Genomic DNA, 24615 nt, shown 5'->3' on the forward strand with positions numbered 1-24615 from the left:
AGAATATCAGAGAGGGGAGAGAATCCTGAAGAGGGAGCACTCTATGCTGCAACATTGTGTTGCAGGCCCGACTTGTATTACAAAAAGCCGCTCACTAGAGGTACACCTATTTAAAATATCACAGCAAACTGGACTCATTAGAGACAATGCCATATAGCCAGATGGAGTGTCTATGTTCGAAGGGATTAGGGCATAGCTCCAATATTAAGGTGCTGGTGATAAATGATGCAGGGCGGACATCATCATTAGAAGTTGTGCTTGTGAGCAGCAACTAACTGGCCAATTCCGGGGGGGAAAGAATGCTTCCCTTTTCAAAGGCAAGTGTTTTAGCCGCAAAGGAGTGAATGCGCTGGCAGTGAACATAAGAACTTGAGAAAAGTCCTGTTGGATAAGTTCAAAGGCCCGCCTAGCCCAGCATCTTCCCAGATGCCATTGGGAATCTCACAAGCGGAACTCAACCCACCTGCAATTCCCAGAAACTGGTGTGAATGTGGCATGCCATCTCTTTTTTCCCTCAGCGAGCAGAAATTAAGGTTTTTAAGAAGTATTTTTTTCGGTCCTAAATACACGACAGAGAAGAAAATCTCATAGATATCCACAGTGGTCTCTTTAAGCTTAAAACTATGCCATATGGATATCTGACCTACTAACAGGGGAGAGGCAGGGAGGGTCATGGGCAGTGCTTTTTTTCTATAAAAAATGTTTAGGGGTATTCTCATTTTGACTCAAGAAAATCACCATTTTATGGTTCAAATTGGGAAAAATAAATACAGTAAATGGACAAAAGGCTGCCATCGGGGGTAGCAACAGAACTGACGATTCACTGTGCTAGAGAAGAAACTAATTGTTTTTTTAAAAAAATTATTTCTTCTCCCGTTTGATTCACAAAATGTTTAGGGATATGCATATCCCTGCATGCCCCCAGGAAAAAAAAGCACTGGTCATGGGACAATTTGCTGAGCAGTCATTCTATAGGCATTTGAGAAACCCTGCACTGGGAGCAGAGGGGAGAGAAGCAACGAGGTAATTTCATTAAAGTACCAGAATTCTCCATCATCATCATTCTTCCGCAGCAAAAACTTCTCCTTTGGGCTGAGCTGCTCCCATTTCCCAGAGCTAAAGGGACAGGAAGAAAAGAGCTTTGTTTAAAACAGGAACCCACTCGGCTTTGTTGCAGAATAGGCCAGTGTTCTGCCTTGCCTGCTCTTCATGGGCATTTATTTAATATTACGGTCACCAATATCAGGGACTAGAGATGTGACCAAATTTCTGCAGTGGGGAGAAGAAATTATCCAGCCGTTGGTCAGGGATGGACCTCACCATCAGAGGAAGGGGTGTGTGGTGTGGGTGGTCCGCCCTGAGAGGGGTGACAAAATGCCTGGGGTGGCACTCAGCATGGGGTCTGCAGTGCGCCCGAGCCACGCGTCTCTCCTGGGAGTGACTCAGTGGCTTGGGCACCCGCAGGCTCCATGCTGCCACAAATGGTCCGCCCACCGCCTCCCCCCCAGCCATAGGGCGGCTGAGTGGGAGGAGGCAGGCAGACTCTTCAGAGGCCCCACAAAGCGTCCTGCCCCAGCTCACCCCACCACGCTGGCAGGTGGCCCCGCCCCTGGGCGCACGGCACGCGTGCCACCCCAGGCGCCCAATCCGCTTGCTCCGCCTCTGCACAACGCTTTCTTCTCCCCTGCGTTTTTTCAGTTTTATTTTGCTGACGCCGCAATCATCAACATCAGCAACCATTTTGCAGCCTCCAGAATGCCCTGGACTTGGCACCCTTCTTGCAGGAGAGGGGGTGCAAACTGTGACCGCCACCCCCAAAAATAATGATGCTAGAGAAGGTGGGAAGATGTCTTATACGGCGTCAGGTCCTTGGTCTATCTAGCTCAGTTTACCTTACCTTACCCATCTAGCTCAATACTGCTCACAGAGAACGGCAGTGGTTCCCCAGGATTTCAGGCAAGGAACATTTCCAGTCCTACCTGTAGATGCCGAAATTTGAACCTTTGACCTTCTGCATGCAAAGCGGGCACCCTACTACCAAGCTATGGTGCTTCCCTTCAATAGTCAGGATTATTTTTTTTGTATAGTTTTAACTCATTTTTTATTTTATTGAATTGAGCCTCCTGTACAAGTCTTACAGGCAACTGTAATTAAGGGGTAAATAAATTGTCGAAATAAAATAAATAAGCTCAACTCCGTCCACTTGGCTTGCCCTTCTCAGTGTGACAGCACCATATTCACATCTCATGCAGTTGTTGGGATCAGTATCTGCCTGCAGGTGGCACTGTGGGTTCATCTCTATAAACCATAACTTTTTTTTTTTTTTGCTCAGAAACTCACCTGTCACTCCAATCTCCTTTCCATTCAACTTTTCCCCAGGGATTTCTCAGTCTCACTAAATTCTCCGGTCCATGTTTGCAAGTCACCTGTACAGAAACAAAAAACAGATTGCCTTAACTGGGGTTATAACCTCCTTTCCCAGCTGCTCTGGTGACACATAAAAACATTGCAGGTACAATTTAAGGAGCCAATTTTGGCCTATGAGGTGCTCAGCAACCTGGTCCCTCCAAGGCAGTGCCTACAGTGGTGCCCCGCAAGACGAATGCCTCGCCAGACGAAAAACCCGCTAGACGAAAGGGTTTTCCGTTTTTCGATGCGCTTCGCAAGACAAATTTCCCTATGGGCTTGCTTCGCAAAACGAAAAAGTCTTGCGAGTCTTGCGATTTTTTTCGCTCCCCCCCCTTTTTCTAAGCCGCTAATAGCCTTTTAGCCGCTAAGCCTTTAATAGCTGCTAAACCGCTAATAGCGCTAAGCCGCTAAGCCGCTAATAGGGTTGCTTCGCAAGACAAAAAAACCGCTAGGCAAAGAGACTCGCGGAACGGATTAATTTCGTCTTGCGAGGCACCACTGTATTCTTCTGACCTTTGGTCAGAATCACACTGACAAAAGGAACATAGGGAGATGCCTTGCTCAAAAAATCCCAGTGACCGTTCTCAGTGGAGGTGCACTGGAGAGAAAATAGAACAATTGCCAGGGAGTCAAAGAGAACTCCCCTAATACAGCTTTCTGGACTGGACCATGCAGGTAGTAAAGGTACCACTGCAATACAGTGCCTCCAATGCCTATTCCATACAGGGAATCCAGGAGGGTACCATAGCCAAGGCTATCAAAAGCTGCTGAGAGATTGAGTAATAAAAAGATGGTCTTACTCCCTCTGCCCCTCTCCCGAAAGAGCTCAAACAGGGCGCCCAAGGTGAAACAATATACGCTGGACATTTCAAACTACCAACGTGGAGTGAAAAATCGACACTGTGCAAGAAAACAACACAAAACTCAATGCTACGCAACAAAATGATTGCTAATGCACACAGCCAGACTCATTCCTCTGGGGTGGCTTGCTTAATGGGGGTGGGGGTATTTAACAATGGTTAGGGATGATGGGCATTACAGTTCAACAGCGCATGGGGGCCACAAGTTCCCCACCCCTGCCGTAAAAAGAACATTGGTTTGTACATGATTGATAATTAAAAGCAGGGGATTTTATCAGCATTTCCCCAACTGGGGTTAAACACACAAGTGGCAAGAGTTAAAAGGTGCATAGACCAGAGACAGGTCACCTTCTGATGCATTTTATGGAAGAAAACACCGAACTCCTCAACCTTCCCCTTTCCACAGACCTGCTTTCAGCTTTAAACCCGGCTCCGCTTAGCATGCACATGTGAGCCTCTCTGTCAGCAGAGCCTCATGAATCAATTACAGCCTTTGATTTACACATGGGCCCAGCTATTATCCTCTATGTTTTATTCATGCCATTAAAAGGAAGCACAGCTCGTGGAGAAAGAAACCATTCTGATGCGCTCATCATCTTCAATAAGGCCTGATAATATTCAATGCAAGGGCAGAAGTGTATGTCAAATGTACCCTACAGCCCTGCTTTTGTCCAAGGTACTATGAGACTGTGGATCAGCCTGCCCCGACCTGGTGCCCTCCAAATGTTGAGAGCTGGAGGCCAAATCGTCTGGAGGGCTGGCTGGGGAAGGCTGATCTAAGATCAGTGGCATTCATGTTCAGACAGCGCAGCTGCACCATTCAGACTTTCTCCCCGCCCCCACACACCCTGAGCTGTCACCTCTGCCATATACCTGCTACCCCTGAGGACCGAGGACCACCCTTGTGGTTAGGGTGGCCCTGTGTCCTACTTTAAAGTGCCCAGTTTGAAGGACTATCAGAGGATGCCACAAGACTCAGGGGTTTCCAGATCCATCCAGGGTGCCATTGTTCAATTTCACCTACGGCTGCAAAATGTTACAGGCAGTGCTTGTTTTCTAAAAAAAAATATGTCTAGGAGTACTTTCATGTTCCTACTCATATTAAAATACTGCCCCTCGATGAGGCCAAACTTCAATTCACAAAATGTTTAGGGGTATGTATACCCCCAGGAAAAAAAGGACTGGTTATGGGCATTGCCTTGGCATGAAGCAGTGGGAGAATAGGCTTCAACCTAAAATAATGTTGTTGTTGTTGCTGTTGTTGTTGATGATGATGATGAAGATTATAAAACCATAGCTGAAACTACAAAAAAAGATGGAACTTACTTTTCGAATGCCAGTCACAGTGTAGGCATGGCCAGACACTAATCCATTTGACAGGACGTTTCTTTTCTGGAGAGAAGGGCATAAAAACATTTAGCTATGCTGTAAACCAGGAAGCGCCAACCCTGTTGGGCCCATTTGCAAAACACTGCAGAAATTTGATCACATCTCTAGTCTCTGATACAGTGGTACCTCGGGTTAAGTACTTAATTCATTCCGGAGGTCCGTTCTTAACCTGAAACTGTTCTTAACCTGAAGCACCACTTTAGCTAATGGGGCCTCCCGCTGCTGCCACACTGCCGGAGCACGATTTCTGTTCTCATCCTGAAGCAAAGTTCTTAATCAAAGGTACTATTTCCGGGTTAGCGGAGTCTGTAACCTGAAGTGTATGTAACCTGAAGCGTATGTAACCCGAGGTACCACTGTATTATGGTGACCATTATTGGTGACCATTTTTATGCTACTCAATATATGGTGAGAGAGAGAGAGAGAGAGAGAGAGAGAGAGAGAGCGCAGAAAACTAAAGTGAGTAAACAGGAGTAGTTTCCATTGGGTTTACTGTAAATGCCACTCACAGTTTGCACTAAACACCTCAGCAAACGTCCTGCTTTGTCTATTTTGACATTAGGGGGTGACTCACCTTCCATATAAAGAAAAGTATTCAGGAAAGAAAAACTACAGATTATCGAGTTGAGGCACAGAAATAGAGGTTTACAAGATGGTGCTTGCTATGGAGAGACACTTCCTTTTGCCAACGTGAAAAACTCAGGGTCAAAAGGGAAGCTGCATATTTAAGTGAAATAGCGTTGGGTGCTTCTGCAAGACATATTCCCGAAAGCAAATATCTATCATCTTATGTGGGACTGCCCAATGCTGAAAGCTTTTGGGGAATCTGTTTTAGTAGACTCATCAAAATATTTCTAGAAACCAGTAGCGATATTGGAGTACCTTCAGTATACTAAATGGCAATCCATCTGTTAACAGCAGTGAAACTGATGATACACCAGAATCAGAAACGCCCTTCTCCACCTTCCATTGATTTGCTGCTAAGTATGGCGTGACATATGGCTAGTATGATGGAACTGATCATATGATAGAACTGACTAATTGAATTGGGTTAAGAGAAGGCGTACAAAAAAATGGTTGCAAAAGAGAGTTTGTGTATACTATATTAGGACAATAGCAATTAAGAATCGGTAGAGCCATTTTCTATATTAGGGGGGATTTACCGTATTTTTCCATGTATAAGACTAGGTTATTTTATTAAAATATTGTGCTAAAAACTTGGGGTCGTCTTATACACGGATAGTGGAGAGGTGGGACGGGGGATTGGTGGCTGCCGCAAGCAGGATATTGTTCGTGGCGTTTTTGCGGGTGATTGGTGGGTGCTGCAAGGTCCACTGGCTATTGGCTGCTGCGGCAATTGGGCGGGCGATCGGTGCTTGCTTTTGGCAAGCGATTGGTGGCTTCGCCGATGTGCGTTCGATTGGCTGTTGCGTTCCTGCAGGAGAGTGATTTTTGGCAACCCCCCCAAAAGCCCAACAAGTCTGGGCAATCTCCCCCCATTTTCTCTATTTAGAGTCCCCAAAAGAGGGGGTGTCTTATACATGGGGGCGTCTTATGCAAGGAAAATCACAGTAGTAATGTGTATAGGAGGGAATTATTTCTGGGAAAGGGCCAAATCTGTTTCCCATTTTGATATCAACAACACAAAACCCAGCGTAGTACATTGATTTTGGCCCAGGACAGATGGGTTCGTATCCCTGCTTGGCATAGAAGCTCACTGGGTAAACTCTAGGTTGGATTAATATAATGTGTTATACATGCGGCTGCCTTTGAAGATACAGTGGTACCTCGAGTTACATATGCTTCAGGTTACATACGCTTCAGGTTACAGACTCCACTAACCCTGAAATAGTGCTTCAGGTTAAGAACTTTGCTTCAGGATGAGAACAGAAATCATGCTCCGGCGGCATGGCGGCAGCAGGAGGCCCCATTAGCTAAAGTGGTGCTTCAGGTTAAGAACAGTTTCAGGTTAAGTACGGACCTCTGGAACAAATTACCGTATTTTTCACCCTATAGGTGAACCTTTAATACCGATCTTGGTGTAACTGTATTAACCACCACATAGTTTCTGGGCCCAATTCAGAGTAATGGTTTTGATTTATAAAAGCCTTATGTGGCTCCAGCACCTCAGAAACACCTCTCCCCACATAAACTGACCTGGACGCTGCATTCCTTATCTGCCACTCTCCTGGCTGGCTGTGTCTGGCAACCCATCAGAGATCTGCTGTAGTTTGCTCTTGTCATGATATCCCAGAGGTCAGGCGGAGCTTCAGACAGCTTGATCGTCATAGTAACTCCACCTGTGAAGTCCACCAGAGCTTCTGACACTTGCCCAATCTGCAGGTCTTCATAAGAGCCACACAGCCTGTCAATAAAAATATGCCAAGCATTATAGATATATGACACTCTATTGATTATTGCAATAGGGCAGAGATGGGGAACCTTAGACCCAGGGGCCAAGTATGGCCCTCCACGCCCCCTATGCGGCCCTCCTTGAGTGTTTATGCCTGGATGGAATGCATCCTTGAACACTGACCATGCTTGCTGCTTATCTGGATGGAAGATAGAGAGAGTGGATGGGTGGGTGTGCAAACTAGCCTACTGTACAAAGGTAAAATTCGCATTACTTGTTCCGCCCACTTTTCATGCTGGCCCCGCCCACCTTTATGCCTGTGGCCCTTGGGAGGTTGCCTAGAGAGGAATGCAGTCCTCGAGTTTGAAAAGGTTGCCCATCCCTACAATCGAGTTACGAAGGGATGAGACAAGGATGAACAGGTTTTATATATATATATATATATATATGCAGGTTTTGGTGTCCTCGGGTGTCTTCCCGTGTAAAAGTTGGGGTGTCTAGGCGACGTTTCGACGAGGTCTCACTCGTCATCTTCAGACACCCCAACTTTTACACGGGAAGACACCCGAGGACACCAAAACCTGCATTCCTGTACCCGTGAAAATCTACGAAAACATATATATATATATATATACACACACACACACACACACACACACACACACACATATACAAACAGAGAGAGAGAGAGAGGGTCATACCTCAGGTTAATGTTCTTCGGGTTGAGCGTTTTCAGTGACCCAGAAATAACGGAGTGCTTTACTTCTGGGTTTCGCCGCTCGCGCATGCGCAGACGCTCAAAATGATGTCACGCGCATGCGTGAAAGCAGTGAATCGCAACCAGCACAGGTTGCGTTCGCTTCAGGATGCAAAGGGACTCCGGAACGGATCCCGTTCGCATCCAGAGGTACCACTGTATATGGACCCCATTTCATAGCAAGATTCAATGTGGAATGCAGGAAGGCCCACTTACTTGGCATAAGCCTTTTCCAGAAGAGCTCCCCAGTACAGGTTCTTATAAACGGAACTGAGAAAAACAAGCTGTCCGGCTTCGTTCACTGGCAGTCGGTCATCGACTACCACATCAACCCATTCGCCAAAATGCCAGAACTGGGAAAGAAAAGAGGGCATGAATCTTCTTCAGCAGGTGATCACGTTTCTAAGAGACCATTCTTAAAGAGAGGACTGAAGCCATGACTCAGCTATAGCCCTGACATGCCTTCACGCTTAGTCATCATCGACCCATCAGCTGGTGCTTTAGGAGAACATGAGGAGATTTTTCTGACCTACTGCTTCAGCGTGATAGATGGATGACTGAGAGAAGTAGACCAGAGACAAAAAGAGCAAAACAAGAGCAGAAGAGCTTGGATCATACAAGCCCCAGCTGCGCCACCAGGGCGTGGGTTTGGAAACGCGGCAAGGGCGTCGGCTTCAAACAGGAGCACTGAACTTCATCGAATGGCCACAATGGATAGCTCAAATTCAAACACAAGGCGCTGCATCTGACAAAGGTGGTTTTTGCCTTTGAATGCTCAGAATACCTATGAAAGTGATTACACAACCCGAATTGGACAGCATGGGTTGGATCCTGCTTGAAAACAGCGAAACCTGAAAGCACCTTAGGAGACCTTTGCTGTATCAGCTTTGCCGAGGGTGATGCTTACCTTGAAATGGAATATCCCAGCATACTTCTTCCTCTCAAAGCTTTGGTTCATGGGCACGACCCGAGACAAGATATCTGGGTGAAATGATAACGCTTCCACGGCAGCCAGAAACCAGCAGTCCTCTATTCAAAACACGACAACATAAAATAACTGCATGTAAACAGCATTATTAACATCATTATTAGCATTTATTCATCTTTTTTAATTTCATAAGGAGTGACCCAAAGCAACTTACATAGCTATGCAAACATTAAAAGCAAGTATAAAACCAGAATAAAATACAAACCTATTTCAGAGGACTTAAGCAATGTAAGTTTGAATACTTATTAACTATATCGTTAGCATGTAACTGGATAATTTAGAACAGGCTTGTTTTGGTGCCTGCCTTATTATGTAGACCTGATTTCACATTCAAGGGTGATGTTGCCACTTCTTTATTGAACTTAAAATTAGATTAGGGAGCAAACCTTCCATGAAACAGAGCACTTTGGAATTATGTGCCAGTACCTAAAATTTTATTCTGCCGCCGCACAATTTCCATCCATGCAAATATCCGTGTTGAAATGTTTGGCCTGGAACCCAACAGGGCATGAGTGAAGGGTTTCCCCCTTAAATTCATTTTATTCCATCATGCGTAAAATATAAACAAAAAACAACAAATGTAGAAATTATATTGTTGGATTAGCTCTGCTGGTTCTGTCTAGCTGCTTATGAATCAAGGTCTGATGTTCAATCTGGTGTCTCAGGTAGGAGGGCTGGGGGAGGGGTCTGCCTGAGAATGGGGCAATATTGTACAAAATACAGCAGAAAACCCGAGAAGTAATCCAGTGCATATTTGTCTGGAAGCAGATCTTTTCGTGTAAGAGGATTTAGGATTCCAGGAGATACTTGTGCACCAAAGTGACACTCAGACAAAGGTCCTTACCTATCACTCCTTGGCACAGAGCAAGCCTTTTTTTGTTCGAAGCGTAAAACACTGGGGTCCTATGCAGTTCCTGAAAGGTTAAAAGAAAATAGCAGTCTTATAAGGAAATGCCAAGCCAGAAGCTTTCATACATTCATGCCATACCCCTCAACCTTCCCAATTTGAGCTGGTTGTCCCAGAATTACAGAAGCCATCCTGGCTTCTGATTGGATGCCAAAATGTCCCATATTTTTTGTCCAGTGCCCTTGCATGAGTCAGTTGCCTTCCATGAGAGCTCAGGACCAAAAACCGAGCATCCCAATTTTGAACAGCTGTATGCCATTCAATGGAAAACAAGGCCTGTGAAACCACTGTGAGAATAACACCCTGTGGCCTAATGGCAGTTTTGTACAAAGTGCTCCCTTTGTGTGCAAAGTAGGTATGTCAGAGAATTCCAACAGAAACAAGAGCAGAAATTGCTACTGTTTGCTTACCCATCCCTGTGTGTCTTAGGTGTTGTCAAATGCAGCCTGATTCACGCTTTCTATGCACAAAGCATATGTTCTACCCATGAGCCACAGGCCATCCATCCAATCCCTCTGAGAATGTGGCATGCAGCTCTCCAAACCAACCCTTTTCGGAAATTTCCATCACTTACCAGTGGTCTTTTCCACAGCAACCTCTGAGGTAGTTTCTGGAGCAATGGTCCCTTTCCAATGGACCTAATATCGGCTGGGAAGAACTCGTCCTCAAACAGGCATCCTTTCTTCAAGCATTCCTCCAGCAAAGTTTGGTAATTCTGCTGGCTAAGACTGCTGGGCTTCTGAGCGGCTCCGATTTCGCACGTTGGCCACTGACGACGACTCTTCTTCCTCCATGGGTGCAGGAAAGGCAAAAGAGCCATGGCAGAGGTGGACAGGGGAACCTGACAGGATTTGTCCCTACAGGGACTGGGATATTTCGTTCTAGCTTCCTCCTGAAGATGAAAGTCTTCCTCAATGCAATGTGCACCTATGGGAAATAATGTAAAAAGTCAGCAAGTGAATTAAAAATGTACAGGATAGCACATTAATGATTAAACTAAGTTATTTTTCGATGATACGTCTTAGAAGCTAGCTGGATTTGCAGAAAGATGAACTTAATTCATAAGTATACAGAACCACTGAGTGGTTTAGCAGTGTAAGCGATCCTCATAGGAATAATCATAATATTATTAAGATAAAAATAAGAACAGCTAAAAACACTGCTGGGGTCCGGAAGCAGCCATTAAAAAACAATTAAACACTGATAGAATTAACTCTCTCTCTCTCTCATCTGCTAAAAAACATACAGATAATTATAATAAAAATAGCACAGCACCAGCCCTTTCATTAAAACCAGTCAGTTCTCCAAAGCCTGTTGCTATAAGAAAGTCTTTGCCTTTCCAGCAGAACAACAGCAAGGAGGGAACCAGTCTATCTTCTCTAGGGAGGGAGTTCCAAATTGTGGGAGCCGCCACCGAGAAGGCCCTCTCCCATGTCCTCACCTGTGAGGGTGGCGGGTCTGAGAGAAGGGCCCCCCGTGAAGATCTCAAAACACAGAGAGTTTCATACGAGTGAATATGGGTTTTCAGATCGCTTGGACATAATAGGTTATAAACAACACTTTGGCTTGTGCCCGGAAACTAGCTAGCGGAGCTGTTGTAACAAGCTCACTCTAACCAGCCCCGGTCAACAATCTGGCTGCTGCTCTTTGAGCCAGTGAAAGTTTCTGAGCACTTTTCAAAAGCGGTTCCACGTAGAGTACGTTGCAGTAATCCACATGGGATGTAACTGTGTCACTGTGGACAAATCAGACATCTCAATGGCCCATCTAGTCCAGCATCGTGTTCTCATAGTGGCCAACCAGATGCCTGTGCGAAACCTGCAAGTAGGACCTGATTCTCTCCTCCTTTGGCTTCTAACAACTGGCATTCAGAAGCTTTACTGCCTCTGACCGTGGAGGCAGAGCAGAGCCATCATGACCTGAACTGCAAACTGTCTCTTTCCAACCATCACAACCTAGGTATGAAATTTAAAAAGCAAGAGGTATATTTACTTTCCAGAGAACAAAGCAGTGCAGCATAGTAGTTAAGAGTGTTGGACTAGGGACTCAGCTAGATTGGTAAAGAAAAAGTGTTTTATATGCATTGTATATGACTTGCCGATCAGAAGGTTGGCGGTTCGAATCCCCACAACGGGGTGAGCTCCTGTTGCTCAGTCCCAGCTCCTGCCAACCTAACAGTTCGAGAGCACATCAAAGTGCAAGTAGATAAATAGGTACCGCTCCAGCGGGAAGGTAAACGGTCTTTCTGTGCGCTGCTCTGGTTCGCCAGAAGCAGCTTAGTTATGCTGGCCACATGACCTGGAACCTGTTTGCGGACAAAGGCCAGCTCCCTCAGCCAATAAAGCGAGATGAGCGCCGCAACCCCAGAGTCGGCCACGACTGGACCTAATGGTCAGGGGTCCCTTTACCTTTTTAAGACGGCGTTTCTGTGCACTGCTCTGGTTCGCCAGAAGCGGCTTAGTCCTGCTGGCCACATGACCCGGAAGCTGTACGCTGGCTGCCTCGGCCAATAAAGCGAGATGAGTGCCGCAACCCTAGAGACATCCACAACTGGGCCTAAAGGTCAGGGGTCTCTCTACCTTTTTACATGCAATATAACACCGTGACACCAGATGGCACTGTGGAGTCCCGTCTTTCCCAACCGGATTTCCCTGTATGAGTTTACAGCACATTTAACCGAAACGCTTCTTTGATGTGTCTAGATCCAGCCTAGGACAGGGGGGAGAACCTCAGTTCAAGTTCTTACTCAGCCCACAGCATGATCTTGGGCCTGTCACCATTGCCTACCCTGCTGGGTTGTTGTAAGGATAAATTACCCGCCCATGCCCTGCCAGGGAAATAAGTACCTCCAATGATGTTGAACATTAATAAAATAAGGATATCCTGAAGAAAATTCTAGGCTGTACAAGGAGTACTTTTAAACTGCTGGCTGGCAGGTGCTGCTGAGATCACGTTTGGTTAAATCATAGGTATTACTAGCCCAGTTCCCAACCCACCCCACAATTATATTGCAGTGAGCAGAACAAGCTAACGGCCCTAAACTGGCAGGAGCCTATAGAGGTCAGTATGGGGAGGGAGTGTGGCTGTTACTGAGTAAAGGGCATCTGTACAACAAGCAAAAACTTGCACACAAATCAAGAACATCCCCACAAAAATTACAGTTCTGTAAATCATAAATAAATAGAAAGTGACTGCTAATCCTTAAAAAGATTCAACTTTTCCATAAAATATAGCCAAGAAGTTGAATCTTTTTAAGGAAAAGCAAAGTGAAGAAGACCGGTGCTTTTATTTATTAAGCATGTGTTCTACTTTAGCTGCTGGATGTTATAATACTTAGTTCCAAACTCCCACCGGCGTCCCCAAACTCTTGACTATGTTAATCCCAAGTATCAGTTCCTGGGATAGCTCAGCTGGTAGAGCATGAGACTCAGAATCTTAGGGTTGTGGGTTTGAGCCCCATATTGAGCAAAAAGATTGGACTAGATGACTCTCATGGTCACCTCCAACTCTATGATTCTATGAATCCTGTTGTAACCCCAAGGATTTTAATTGTTGTAACCCAGCCTGGGACCACAGTAGTGAAGGGTAGGTAAGAAATCTACATTATTATTGTTATTATTTTTCCCCTCCCCAAATGCATTATAAATAGATTTTTGCATTACTAACAGCAGCTGTACATGTAGGGGTCATGTTATGTGCCATTTCATTTTTGACCTGAAGAGTCTGGCTTTTGCCAGAAATTATCAAGACTAAAACCATTTTTTAAATGGATGTTTCTAATAAATTTAATGGGTGAGTATATCATTTTACAACACTTGGAAAGAACCCAGTCCTCATTAAAAAGAAGTGCTTCTTGTTTGGACTTGATCATAATCATCACAGTGTGTCCCTTTGCGCATCTGTAAAACTGTCACATACATGATAGTTATTGTGCACTGTAATTATGTACAGAGGGTTATGACTAATAGTAAATATCACCCTTTTAATACTTAGGAAGTATATAGAAAAGATATTGGCCTTGGACCAGAGAAGGAAGGAGGAGTTTGGATTTGATATCCCGCTTTATCACTACCCGAAGGAGTCTCAAAGCGGCTAACAATCTCCTTTCCCTTCCTCCCCCACAACAAACACTCTGTGAGGTGAGTGGGGCTGAGAGACTTCAGAGAGGTGTGACTAGCCCAAGGTCATGCAGCAGCTGCATGTGGAGGAGCAGGGAAGCGAACCCGGTTCACCAGATTACGAGTCCACCGCTCTTAACCACTACACCACACTGGCTGGGTTAAAGTCCTGTGTTGGTTCACATTCTATGGGCAACTTAAAATAACTTCCAGAGGGCAGTGTATCTCACTATTCTTACTATTCAATTTTATATCGCACCCTTTCTCCCAAAGGAGACCAAGGTGGCAAACACACAAGCAGTGAAGCAATTAAACCATCCCAAAACAATTCCAATACAGATGCAGACTGTTTGAATTCATGAACATGGGCGCAGGAAACAGGACCAGATGCCCCTACATTTCCCCCTGTTGTCTAAATATTGGGCATCAAGGTAAAGGGGCCAAATACATCTGGACACATGCACATCTCTTTCACATTGATGCCAAATATCAGTGGGAACTGGGGTGAGAAGAGGGAGGCTCTCACGAGGGAGCCTTTTTAAAGGCTGCGGAGCGGGAGACGGGGAGTGGCGTGGTGCTGGGAGTAGACCGCTTCTCCTACGGAGCGAAGCCGCATGCCATGGCCAGAGAGCGCTGACTTCTTTCTTTGAACATTTGGAATTTAAAAAGCAACAACCCGTGAGTAGTACAGAAATTGGAACTAAAAATCTCATTTTTCTCTGAATTGGGCACGATCGGGGGAAGTGCTAAAAGGAAGTCCGTCTCCCCCTCCTGTAGACAAATTAAAGCAAGAATTCGATAACTAAGGTCGAGAGAACGTCCTTCTCTTCAAAGTTATTAATTTCACGACTTGGCAGTATAAGTAAATTTGCTGGAGGATAAGAGTCGTTTTTAAGAGCTGAGCTGCAACCCCCCAGGACCCGGGAGTGATCCGCGAGAGAGCCTGTTGAGGAGACATAAGGAGTTTGACAGCTGTCAAATTAGCTGTCAAAGTTGGAAGGGGGAAAAAAGAAGAAAATTTGGTTTCTGTTATCTTTGCTGGTTATTCTTGTTACAAATTGACTATAAATAGTTGGAAACAAAGAAGAATAGAAACAAATTAATTTGACTGTTGGACTGGAGTTGGAAAGAATACTAAGTAACCAGAATCCCTCTAGAGGGGGTTCTGAGACACTACAATGGCTGCAGGTGGAAAAATACAGGCCGAGCTGGACAGAATGTTTTTTCTCTTGGGAAAGTTACAAGGTCAGAGTGAAGCTTTGGCTACAAATGCTACAACTTTGAATTTAAAAGTAAACAAACTTGTTGAATCTGTCAAGGACTTGAATCAAGAAACCTTCGCAGCTGAACAAGAAGAGATATGTGTTGTTTCAGAGGAGAGGGAAGGAGGAGCTGAAATGCCGCAGACGATAAAGGAGAGCCAGAGGCCTGCTAAGATGGATATAAAGAAAAACAAGACCTGGATGATGAGAATTTGGTTTGAATCAGAGAATGAAGAATGGAGGGATCTCCCCATGGGGAGATCTGACGACCTATGGATTACAAATCTGATCAAGGTGAAAGTTGGAGCTTTTGGGACATTTGGGACATTTGGACTTAAAAGGAACAAGAAACAAGATCCAGGCTCCACTCTTGAATATGGAGGTCTGGTTGGAAGAAACATAGACCCTATTGGGACAGAGCTTCTCCGAGACTTGATCTTCAACATAAAGGACTATCAAAAAAACCGGCAGAGAGGGACTGAGAGAGACTTGAGGGCCTCAGACGTAAGATCTCTAGGCTGAGAGTTGATAGACTGATGGACATTTTTCTTTGGGGATCGAAACCGGGAAGGGGGGGGGTAAGAGTTTGGGAATCCAAAGGGTGTATAATTATATGTTATCTTTCTTTTTTATTTCGTTTGGTAATTATTATAAAAATTGGGAATTTCGTGGAGGGGAGTTTGGGTCGACTTTAGGAAAAAAGGTGTAAAGAAATTGTTTAAATTGAGGGCTATAAGTTAAAATGGGATAATCAAGATGAATTGAATATAAAAATAATAAGGCAAATGTTGGGGATAAGAACTTGCTGAGTTAACTATTGGAATTGGAATACAAGAAGGGGAGGTGTGGGGAAGTCAGGGAAAGATGGTAAGAAAATAAGGATTTGAAATTATGCTTGTTATTTGTGTTGTGTTTATTTGTGTTTTTGTGTTTGTTTGAAAATTTGTGAAACCTTAATAAAAATTTATTTAAAAAAAAAAGAGAGAAGAGGGAGGCTCTCTGCAGTGTGCCTCGACTTCAGCCACTTCAGAATGGGGAGCAGGGATGCCATCACCCCCATCCCCACCTTCTAACAGAGTCTCACATACCCTCCAACATCCTGCTGGTCATAATTGGGTTGCTTCTTTTTTGGTCCTGAGCTCTCGCGGCAGCCAATCAGCTGACTCGCGGCAGACCCAAAAGTGGGACATTCTGAGATCCAATCAGAATTACAGAAGCTGGGATGGCTTCTGTAATTGTGGGATGTCCTGATCAAATTGAGACAGCTGGGGGGCCTGGTCTCAAGAGAGGGGCAAATTTGTTTCCTAGAACTAGACATTGCTCTCCATAGGTGGGAGCAGATCTACCCAGGGGCATCACAAGGGGGGTGCAGTCCGCCCCGGGTGTCATGACGATGCCTGCACCAATCGCGAAAATCTGCCCGCCGGGGATGCTAGGTACCCTCCCTTAAAAACTCTGGGCAACGTTCCCAAAAATTACAATGTGTGGGGGGGGGGTGACAAAAAAAATTCGCACCAGATACCACCTGACCTTGTTACACCTTTGAATCTACCTGCCCTGAAATCCCAACATTCTCGCAAAGCAAGTGAATCTCACAAGTTAAGTACCTCATGCCTCGTTTTTAAATGTTTGGTGGGTAGGGTGTGAAAATTATTGAGGAACCTTAGTGGCTTCTGTCCAGTCCTAAACATCTTGCCTGATCCCTGAGCTCCTGAATTGTGACTCTTGATTCCACTGCCCAACCTGTCCACTGTTACCCTCTGAATAAAGATCCCTTTTTTACTCCGGCGTAAGAACCTCTGCCTACATGTGTTGAGTATGAGCCACCAAGGGCCTTCTGGAGATCACATGACAGTGGTAGATGGGGCCAGAGGCAAAAAGGGTTGAAGTTATGAATATAATGTTTTACCTTTGCAAAATTTCTACACACTTGCACAGCTCCCTCTCTCATCCATTCAGACAAGCGAGAGTCACCAGAGTTTGAGGATGCATTTCGGCCAAGGATTTGAAGCGGAGCCGATGAGGAGGGGTGTGGCCTGTGAGGAACTCTGGGGTTCTCCATGTCCGCTTTAGCAGAAGACAATCCAATAGCATGACAAAGGGTTTCCCAAAACCTAGTGCTGAGCCCTATTATTATTATTATTATTATTATTATTATTATTATTATTATTATTCAATTATGGCTCCTAGGATTCTAAAAGCAATCTGTTATTCAAACGTCACTGGAGCAACTTCAGGGAAGCCACATCTGTGCCACACTGTGAATTTGCCACACTGAATGTAAACCATAGAGTCAGTGAGGATGATTCAAGCAAGCTGACCAAGTGACAGCAACTATGCCATCATATCCCGTGCCACTAACCCAGAAAACTATTTCCTAGTTCCCACATATTTCCTAGTTGAAATGTGGAATGAGGGGCAAAGCCAATCTCTAATCAAACAAGCCAAGTTGTATATGGGAAGAAAAACTGGTCCATTCTAATGAACCAATATATGTGGGCCCAGAATGAAACTAACTATAGATGTTCATTAAAAACTATAGATATTTTTAATATTTGATGTTTTGCTGTGCTGCTGGAAGTCACCCAGAGTAGCAGGGGCAACCCAGTCAGATGGGAGACATATTATTATTATTATTATTATTATTATTATTATTATTATTATTACTACTACTACTACTACTACTACTACTTCACTGGATCCAAATAATGCCAAACAAGGTTCTTTGTCCTAGTTCTTCTTCCAGGGAGACTTTCAGACTTTGGCTGTGATCATGCACCTGCTTAACTAGGAGTAAGTCCCACTGAATTCAGTAGCTCTTACTTCTGCGTAGATATGCATAGGATTACACTATTTAACCCAGGGACGTGGTCCTTCAGATATTGATGGATTACAACTCCCATCATCTTTGATCATTGGCCATGCTGGCTGGGACTGATGGGAGTTGGAGGGTCACAGGTTTCCCATCCCTCTAATATTTTTTATTTAAACCTCACCCATCTGACTGGGTTGCCCCAGCCACTCTGGGCAGCTTCCAATACACAGAAAAACATAATAAAATATCAAACATTAAAAATGTCCCAATACAGGGCTGCCTGTAACAGCTAAAAATCTGTTTTCTGGATTTGATTTGATTTTTATCTTCTAGCTTTAAAATCCAAATGCCTTGGACATATCTTAAAAACAATGTAAAAATTGATGTTGATGTTTTTTGTGTTTTTAATATTTTGGTGGGAGCCACCCAGAGTGGCTAGGGCAACCCAGTCAGATGGGCGGCATATAAATAATAACAGTATTATTATTATTATTGTTATTATTAATGAAATAAATAAAAGCCAGCCAGGTAGATAAGTGAGATGAGAACATTTCATGTTATTTGCACATGACAAAATACAAATAATAAAAAGACTTGTTCCTTTAAAAATAAATAAATTATTGTGACAAACAATCTTTCTTTGTTTTTGAGAACAGAGAGTTTTAACTGTATGTTAGCTGTACTGTATGTCTCTGTTGGGCAAATATCCATGTAGCGGGAGGGTTGAGAAGTGTGGCAGATGAGAGAATCCTAAGGAGCCATGATTTATTGTGACATAGAATGAAAACAAGTTAGACGTCAGACTGTAAAAATGCCTCACAGGATATAATGAAATACTGACTATTTGGGAGGCAACTCTGCATCAAATATACAACATTGTGTGACAGCACCGTAGCTTCATGAAACTGGGCTACTGATTAAGCAAGTCAAACAATTTGGGACAGATTTATTGCTGTTGTCAATGAGCTAAATTTATTGTTGTGGCACAATAGCAGCTTCCCCGGAAGCCAGAAACCAAAAGGCAGGATAACCTTAAATGGTCAGGCCAGTAGCGCCATTTCACCCAGCATTCTTGTCTCTTGACAATAGCCAGGTCTGGGTGTTAAGGGAATACGCTACAAACAAAAAATAACATTATTAGAGTACTCAGTTGCCTCTTGCACCCCTAGGCCTCAGGATAAAGCTTTCTCTTCGACTTGCTTTTGTTTGATAGAGCAGCCAGATTTATGGTGTTGTCAAATAAATGCATTTTTAAAAGATTTCTACACCAGCTTTCGGTCAAAATGAAAATGGCTCATAATAAGAAAAGAACTTTTTGTCGAGAGGAATGTGCGTGCAACGTCTGTTTCTTTCTTCCTTTTTCTGAGTCATTAATAATGTTGGATTTTTTAATCATTTTTTTGCATTTGGTTTTCATTTGTAATATGTTACAGGGAAATTGGATGAGAGAGGCTGAGAGCAGTGGCATAGCGTGGGGGGTGCAGGGGGGGCCGGCCGCACCGGGCGCAACATCTGGGGGGGCGCTTGCACTCGCAGCTCTCTGCCCCTACCTGGCTCGCTCACTCTCTCTCACTGCAGTGCTGGCTGTGCGAATCCGATCCAAGCCGCTGGTTCGCCGCCCACTGTGGAGGGGGTGGGTGCCAGGCGTGCGGTACGGAGAGAGAGAGCGAGGGACTATCTGGGGGAGGGACAGTGCAGCAGCCGCCCAGCGCAGCGCTGAGCACGGGAGAGAACCACACCAGACCAGACCAGGCAGCAACAAGAAGAAGCTGGCAGCAGCGGCAGGTTAGGGGTTAGGGGGTGCAAATTACTTGCCTTGCCCGGGTTAGGGGGTGCAAATTACTTGCCTTGCCCCGGGTGCTGACAACCCACGCTACGCCGCTGGCTGAGAGACTGCCCGCCCCGCCCCCCCGCCCCCGAGCCTTGCCTCACCACGAGGCAAGGATAAGGGGTCTTTGCTGCACATTACCAAAACCTCATTCATTTAGGTTCAAAACTCCATTTACAAAGGGCCTGCCTAATCAGAAACTCCAGAACCCCTATGGCAGCCCCTAATGGCAAGAAAATGAACAGCAATATATCTGCACAAGCACTGCATCTGCAAGGTAAGCTCAGCCCAGTTTGAAGGAGTCCAGAGTCCCAGCTGAGCCCCAGGTCTCCAACAGAGGAAAGCAGGGAAAGTGTCAATACCAAATGTAGCTGATAAATCTAGCTGCGTACTGGCTCAATGGGAAAATTTAGAAATTCTTAAGAAATCACTCGTATCAATCTTCTCAATTCCAATGGCATTTAGGGCCCAGGGAAGTGAGGTATAAGGTGAGGGGTGAGTGAACCCACCATAATCCCTGAGATGTACAGTCATGTCCCAGGGGCTCACCAAGGAGTCATAACAGGTGATATCCTGCAGCAGGATATACGTATAAGCTAAACAAGCTATAGCTTAGGGCCCCACTCTCTTCGGAGCCCCCCAAAAAATAAAGGGGGAAAACTGGATGTACATTTGCAAAATATAAGATAAAAAACAAATGAAATAAAACCTACATACAGAAAGTGGTTTGTGTTGTGTAGGCTCCTATAATGTAAGTAATGGGCCCCGCCTGCTAGCCTGCTCCCTAAAATATCACTGGTTTACTAATTTCTATATATAGGGTGCCTACATTCTACATGGACTAATTACGTGGCAACATATGCAAATGGCTTTAGATACCTATTAGTTCCATAAATTACCATACAGTGGTACCTCGGGTTACATACACTTCAGGTTACATACGCTTCAGGTTACAGACTCTGCTAACCCAGAAATAGTGCTTCAGGTTTAGAACTTTGCTTCAGGATGAGAACAGAGATCGTGCTCCGGCAGCGCAGCAGCAGCAGGAGGCCCCATTAGCTGAAGTGGTGTTTCAGGTTAAGAACAGTTTCAGGTTAAGAATGGACCTCCGGAACGAATTAAGTACTTAACCCAAGGTACCACTGCATAGCATATATTCAACGCAAAAAACAGTGAGAATTTGTTGGACATATACGGTAAAGGGCCCCATTACCTTCAGTAGCTGAGGGCCTCATCAAACCTAAATCTGGCCCTGATCCTGCCCCAAGAGTGTCAGACAGATTACCATCTCAGCCACAATGCATACCCATCCCATAGTGGGATGAAGACCAGACAAGACAAAGGGGTGCATTTGACTTGACTCAGGGACCAAGCAACTGTAAATACTTTCCTTTGTACTGTGATGGAGTAAATGTGAAAGACTGTATTTCAGGGGTAGGCAACCTCAGGCCCAGGGGCCACAAGTGGCCCACAGGGTTCGTTTAACTGGCCCATGAGCCGCTCCCAAACCAAGCCACCCACTCAGCAAATCCCCACCTGCTGCGCTAAACCAACGCAGTGTAGCGTGAGGACTCTCTTCCACGGTGCCGGAAATTGCGTTTGTGCATGCACAGATGCCAAAAATCGTGTCTGTGCAGATGCCGGAAATCGCAGGTGCGCGTGTGAGCAGGTGCACGCAATACGGCCCACGGAAGGATCTCCACTGGAGTGAACCGGACCAGGCAAAATAAACCTTGCCGACCCCTGCTGTATTTGATTGACAGGGGCATGCCTGGATCTCAGGTTCTACCTGAGACCACACCTGTTCTGTGACATATCTATGATATCTTGAAGATGCTTCTGGAAATGCATTATGGGAAGATTTGGGAAACTTTTAAAAACCTGATGTAATGATTGATCAGGGCTTCTGGCTGCTTCGTCTTTGTGGTAGTGGAAAGTCTTGTTGCAGCAATAAAGATCAGGCCTACAGGCCGCTGTTTTGCCTGTTATCACCTGGCTGAAGTCTCTTGCTTGTGACCCCTGACCTGAACCTATGGGAGTCAAGGTTAGGCAATTGTGGGGTGCTCCAAGAACTATCTTTCACAAATATTTTCTTTTATAATGTTCAAGAAAATAATATCTTGTATTTCTGTAAAGTATGCTGCCTTAAATGTCAGCCCTTAGAGTATTTGTATCTGTTTGATATTTTGTCATGATCTGTTTGTTTACGTAAGATTCCGTTTGCAGCAGGAAGCTTAAAATAAATTGAATAAATGATGATACTAAAACTGTTTTTGTGTTGCGTCCTTCTGAACTGCTTGGAGACTATTGTAGATAGCAATGTAAATTGTTTAAGTAAACAAACAAATGTCTCCAGGCCTTCAGATCCCATATAGGCTATTGTAACAGGTTATTTATTCATTTATTTATAATTGAACTTAAACCCCACCTTTCCTCTACAAGGAGCCCAGGGTGGCAAACAAATGCACAACTTAAACACAAAGAAAGCAAAAACAATCTGTATTGTATCCTTCTAAACTGCTTTGAGACTATTGTGGCTAAGAGGTATATAAATTGCTTAAGTAAGTAAGTAAGTAAATGCCCCCAGGCCTTAGAATTCCATGTTATAACAGATTAATTATTATTATTATTACTATTATTATTAATACCACACCCTTCCTCCCCAAGGAGCCCAGTGCAGCAAACAGATGCACAATTTAAAAACAAAGACATCAAAAGCATTCTAAAACAGTTAAAATATTCTAAAACTAATTGCAATTAAAAACATATAAAAGTAGCTACTATTAAAAACATTTTTAAAGCAGTTACAGTGGTACCTCGGGTTACAGACGCTTCAGGTTACAGACTCCGCTAACGCAGAAATAGTACCTCAGGTTAAGAATTTTACCTGAGGATGATAACAGAAATTGTGAGGCGGTGGTGTGGTGGCAGCAGGAGGCCCCATTAGCTAAAGTGGTACCTCAGGTTAAGAACAGTTTCAGGTTCAAAATGGACCTCCAGAATGAATGTGGTATGCCCCACAGAGAAACCTACGGTCTGCAAATAAAAACATCCTGAAGGTCCCAGGCCACAGAGAGGTTAGGCTGGCCTCAACTAGAGCCAGGGCCTTCTCGGCTGCGGCTCCAATCTGGTGGAACGCTCTGTCACAAGAGACTAGGGCCCTGCGGGACCTGACATCTTTCCGCAGGGCCTGCAAGACAGAGCTGTTCCGCCAAGCCTTTGGTCAGGGCGCAGCCTGACTCCCTCCTCTGGCAACCTGCACAGAATTTTGCTTAATCGGTTGCCATCAATTTGATTTTAATTAATTTTTATAATGAAATATTTTTAGAATGTGTGATTATTTGACTGTTTATTTGATTGTTGTTAGCCGCCCTGAGCCCGGCTCAGCTGGGGAGGGCGGGATATAAATAAAAATTATTATTATTATTATTATTAATTAAGTTTTAACTCAAGATACCACTACACTGTGCAGTTAAAGACATTCTCCTATCTAATTTCTGAGGTGGTAAATATGTCCTCTCTTTTCCACTCACTTCACTTACTTTGTCCTTATAACAACTTTTCTTTACACTCAGACCTACCCCTCCCCAATAGGAAACTGCCAGTGAAACACAAATGTAACAGCTACTGAAATAATGCAAGAACTGAAAGTAGAAGCTTTACATGTCAGTGTCATTTTGTTTCATTTCTTGGATATTCTACATACAAAATAATTTCTGAAAGAAACCCCCTAACATTAATCCGGCCATTTCAAACATTTTGTTATTCTGTTCACTAAGACTGCACTGTTAAAAAAACACTATGTTGAGTAGTGGGTTTGGGGGGTGGGGAGGGCAGGTGTAAAATATACAACAGTCACATGTAAAAACAAATGACATGATCCAGCACAGTTACAAAATCAAGAAGGGCCAGAATCATAGCTGTCAATGTTTCCCTTTTTTTAAGGGAAATTCCCTTATTCCGAATAGGCTTCCTCGCAAGAAAAGGGAAAAGTTGACAGCTATGATCTGAATACCAGGGAGAACGCTGCAAACCAAATTAAACTAGATAATCAAATGAAGAAAGTATGCAGCATATCTGTCATTAAAACAAATTAGGGAAATATACAAGGATATACAAGATCTGTCAATCAAATGAGATCTAAACACAGGTTGGAAGCTGCTTACATCCTTCATACCCAAGCTAGGGGCCAAATTTTGAGACAAAGGAAATCCATGCCCAGCCTTCCCCCATAATACTTACTTTCCCGCAAGGTATTTGTTCCATTAGGGGAGCTTACGTGGATATATAGTTTTTCCAAATAGCTGCAGGGGAAAGCGTTAAATCCACTTCCTCCAGTGTTTCGTCCTGACCATCTCTCAACAGAAACACACATCTCATTGATTTGCCAAATTTTAAAGAGATTGGGGATCCCAGCAAGTTTTTCCATCACTTTGTTTAGTATAAAAGCCCAGGAAGCCAGCCACCAGACTGTATGTAATAAAATATAATTGGCATTTAAGATGCCAATAATGATAATAGGATGGAAATGTATACCCGGTGATCAAATAGGTTTCTGGATTAAGCTGATGGGCAACTTCAATTGGACAGTAATCTGTTTAAATTTAACCATTTCAGTTCCACTGGGCTGTGGATTGGGCCCTAGGCATCTTTAAATCTAAACTATCAAAAGCAACGCAGCTCCAATTTCTAGACTTCTGGTTTCTGTAGCACAAAAGAACATTGAAACATCTTACCTTATTCCAAGTATTTTCTTCTGTTCACAAGAGATTAGTAATAAATCCTAGCAGAGTAGCAGTCTCAGTCTCAAGTAGCACCTTATCTTTCGGCCTAACTGGCAGTAAAGCTCCGACGATTTCTCTCATCTAAACATTTATGTGTACATACATCCTGGTTATGCAAATCTAACAGGTAATCTCCACCTACCAA

General features: G+C 44.2%; 1 protein-coding gene across 1 annotated transcript in view; it reads right to left on the bottom strand.

Annotated features, from left to right (window-relative positions):
• Positions 1-24615, bottom strand: part of LOC310703640 (calpain-14-like) — a 54799-nt gene extending 30184 nt beyond the window's left edge. Inside the window, exons 1-9 of the mRNA XM_083496083.1 lie at positions 24423-24615; positions 10238-10590; positions 9601-9670; positions 8676-8797; positions 7985-8121; positions 6816-7023; positions 4596-4661; positions 2341-2426; positions 1042-1116 (exon numbers count right to left, since the gene is read on the bottom strand). Of these exons, the coding sequence (XP_083352209.1) occupies positions 1042-1116; positions 2341-2426; positions 4596-4661; positions 6816-7023; positions 7985-8121; positions 8676-8797; positions 9601-9670; positions 10238-10483 (1010 nt within the window). The 5' untranslated portion in view covers positions 10484-10590; positions 24423-24615. The remainder of the gene's footprint in view (positions 1-1041; positions 1117-2340; positions 2427-4595; positions 4662-6815; positions 7024-7984; positions 8122-8675; positions 8798-9600; positions 9671-10237; positions 10591-24422) is intronic.

This window comes from Podarcis liolepis, assembly GCF_965112155.1.
Source record: "Podarcis liolepis genome assembly, chromosome: 3".
Taxonomy (NCBI): Eukaryota; Metazoa; Chordata; class Lepidosauria; order Squamata; family Lacertidae; genus Podarcis; species Podarcis liolepis.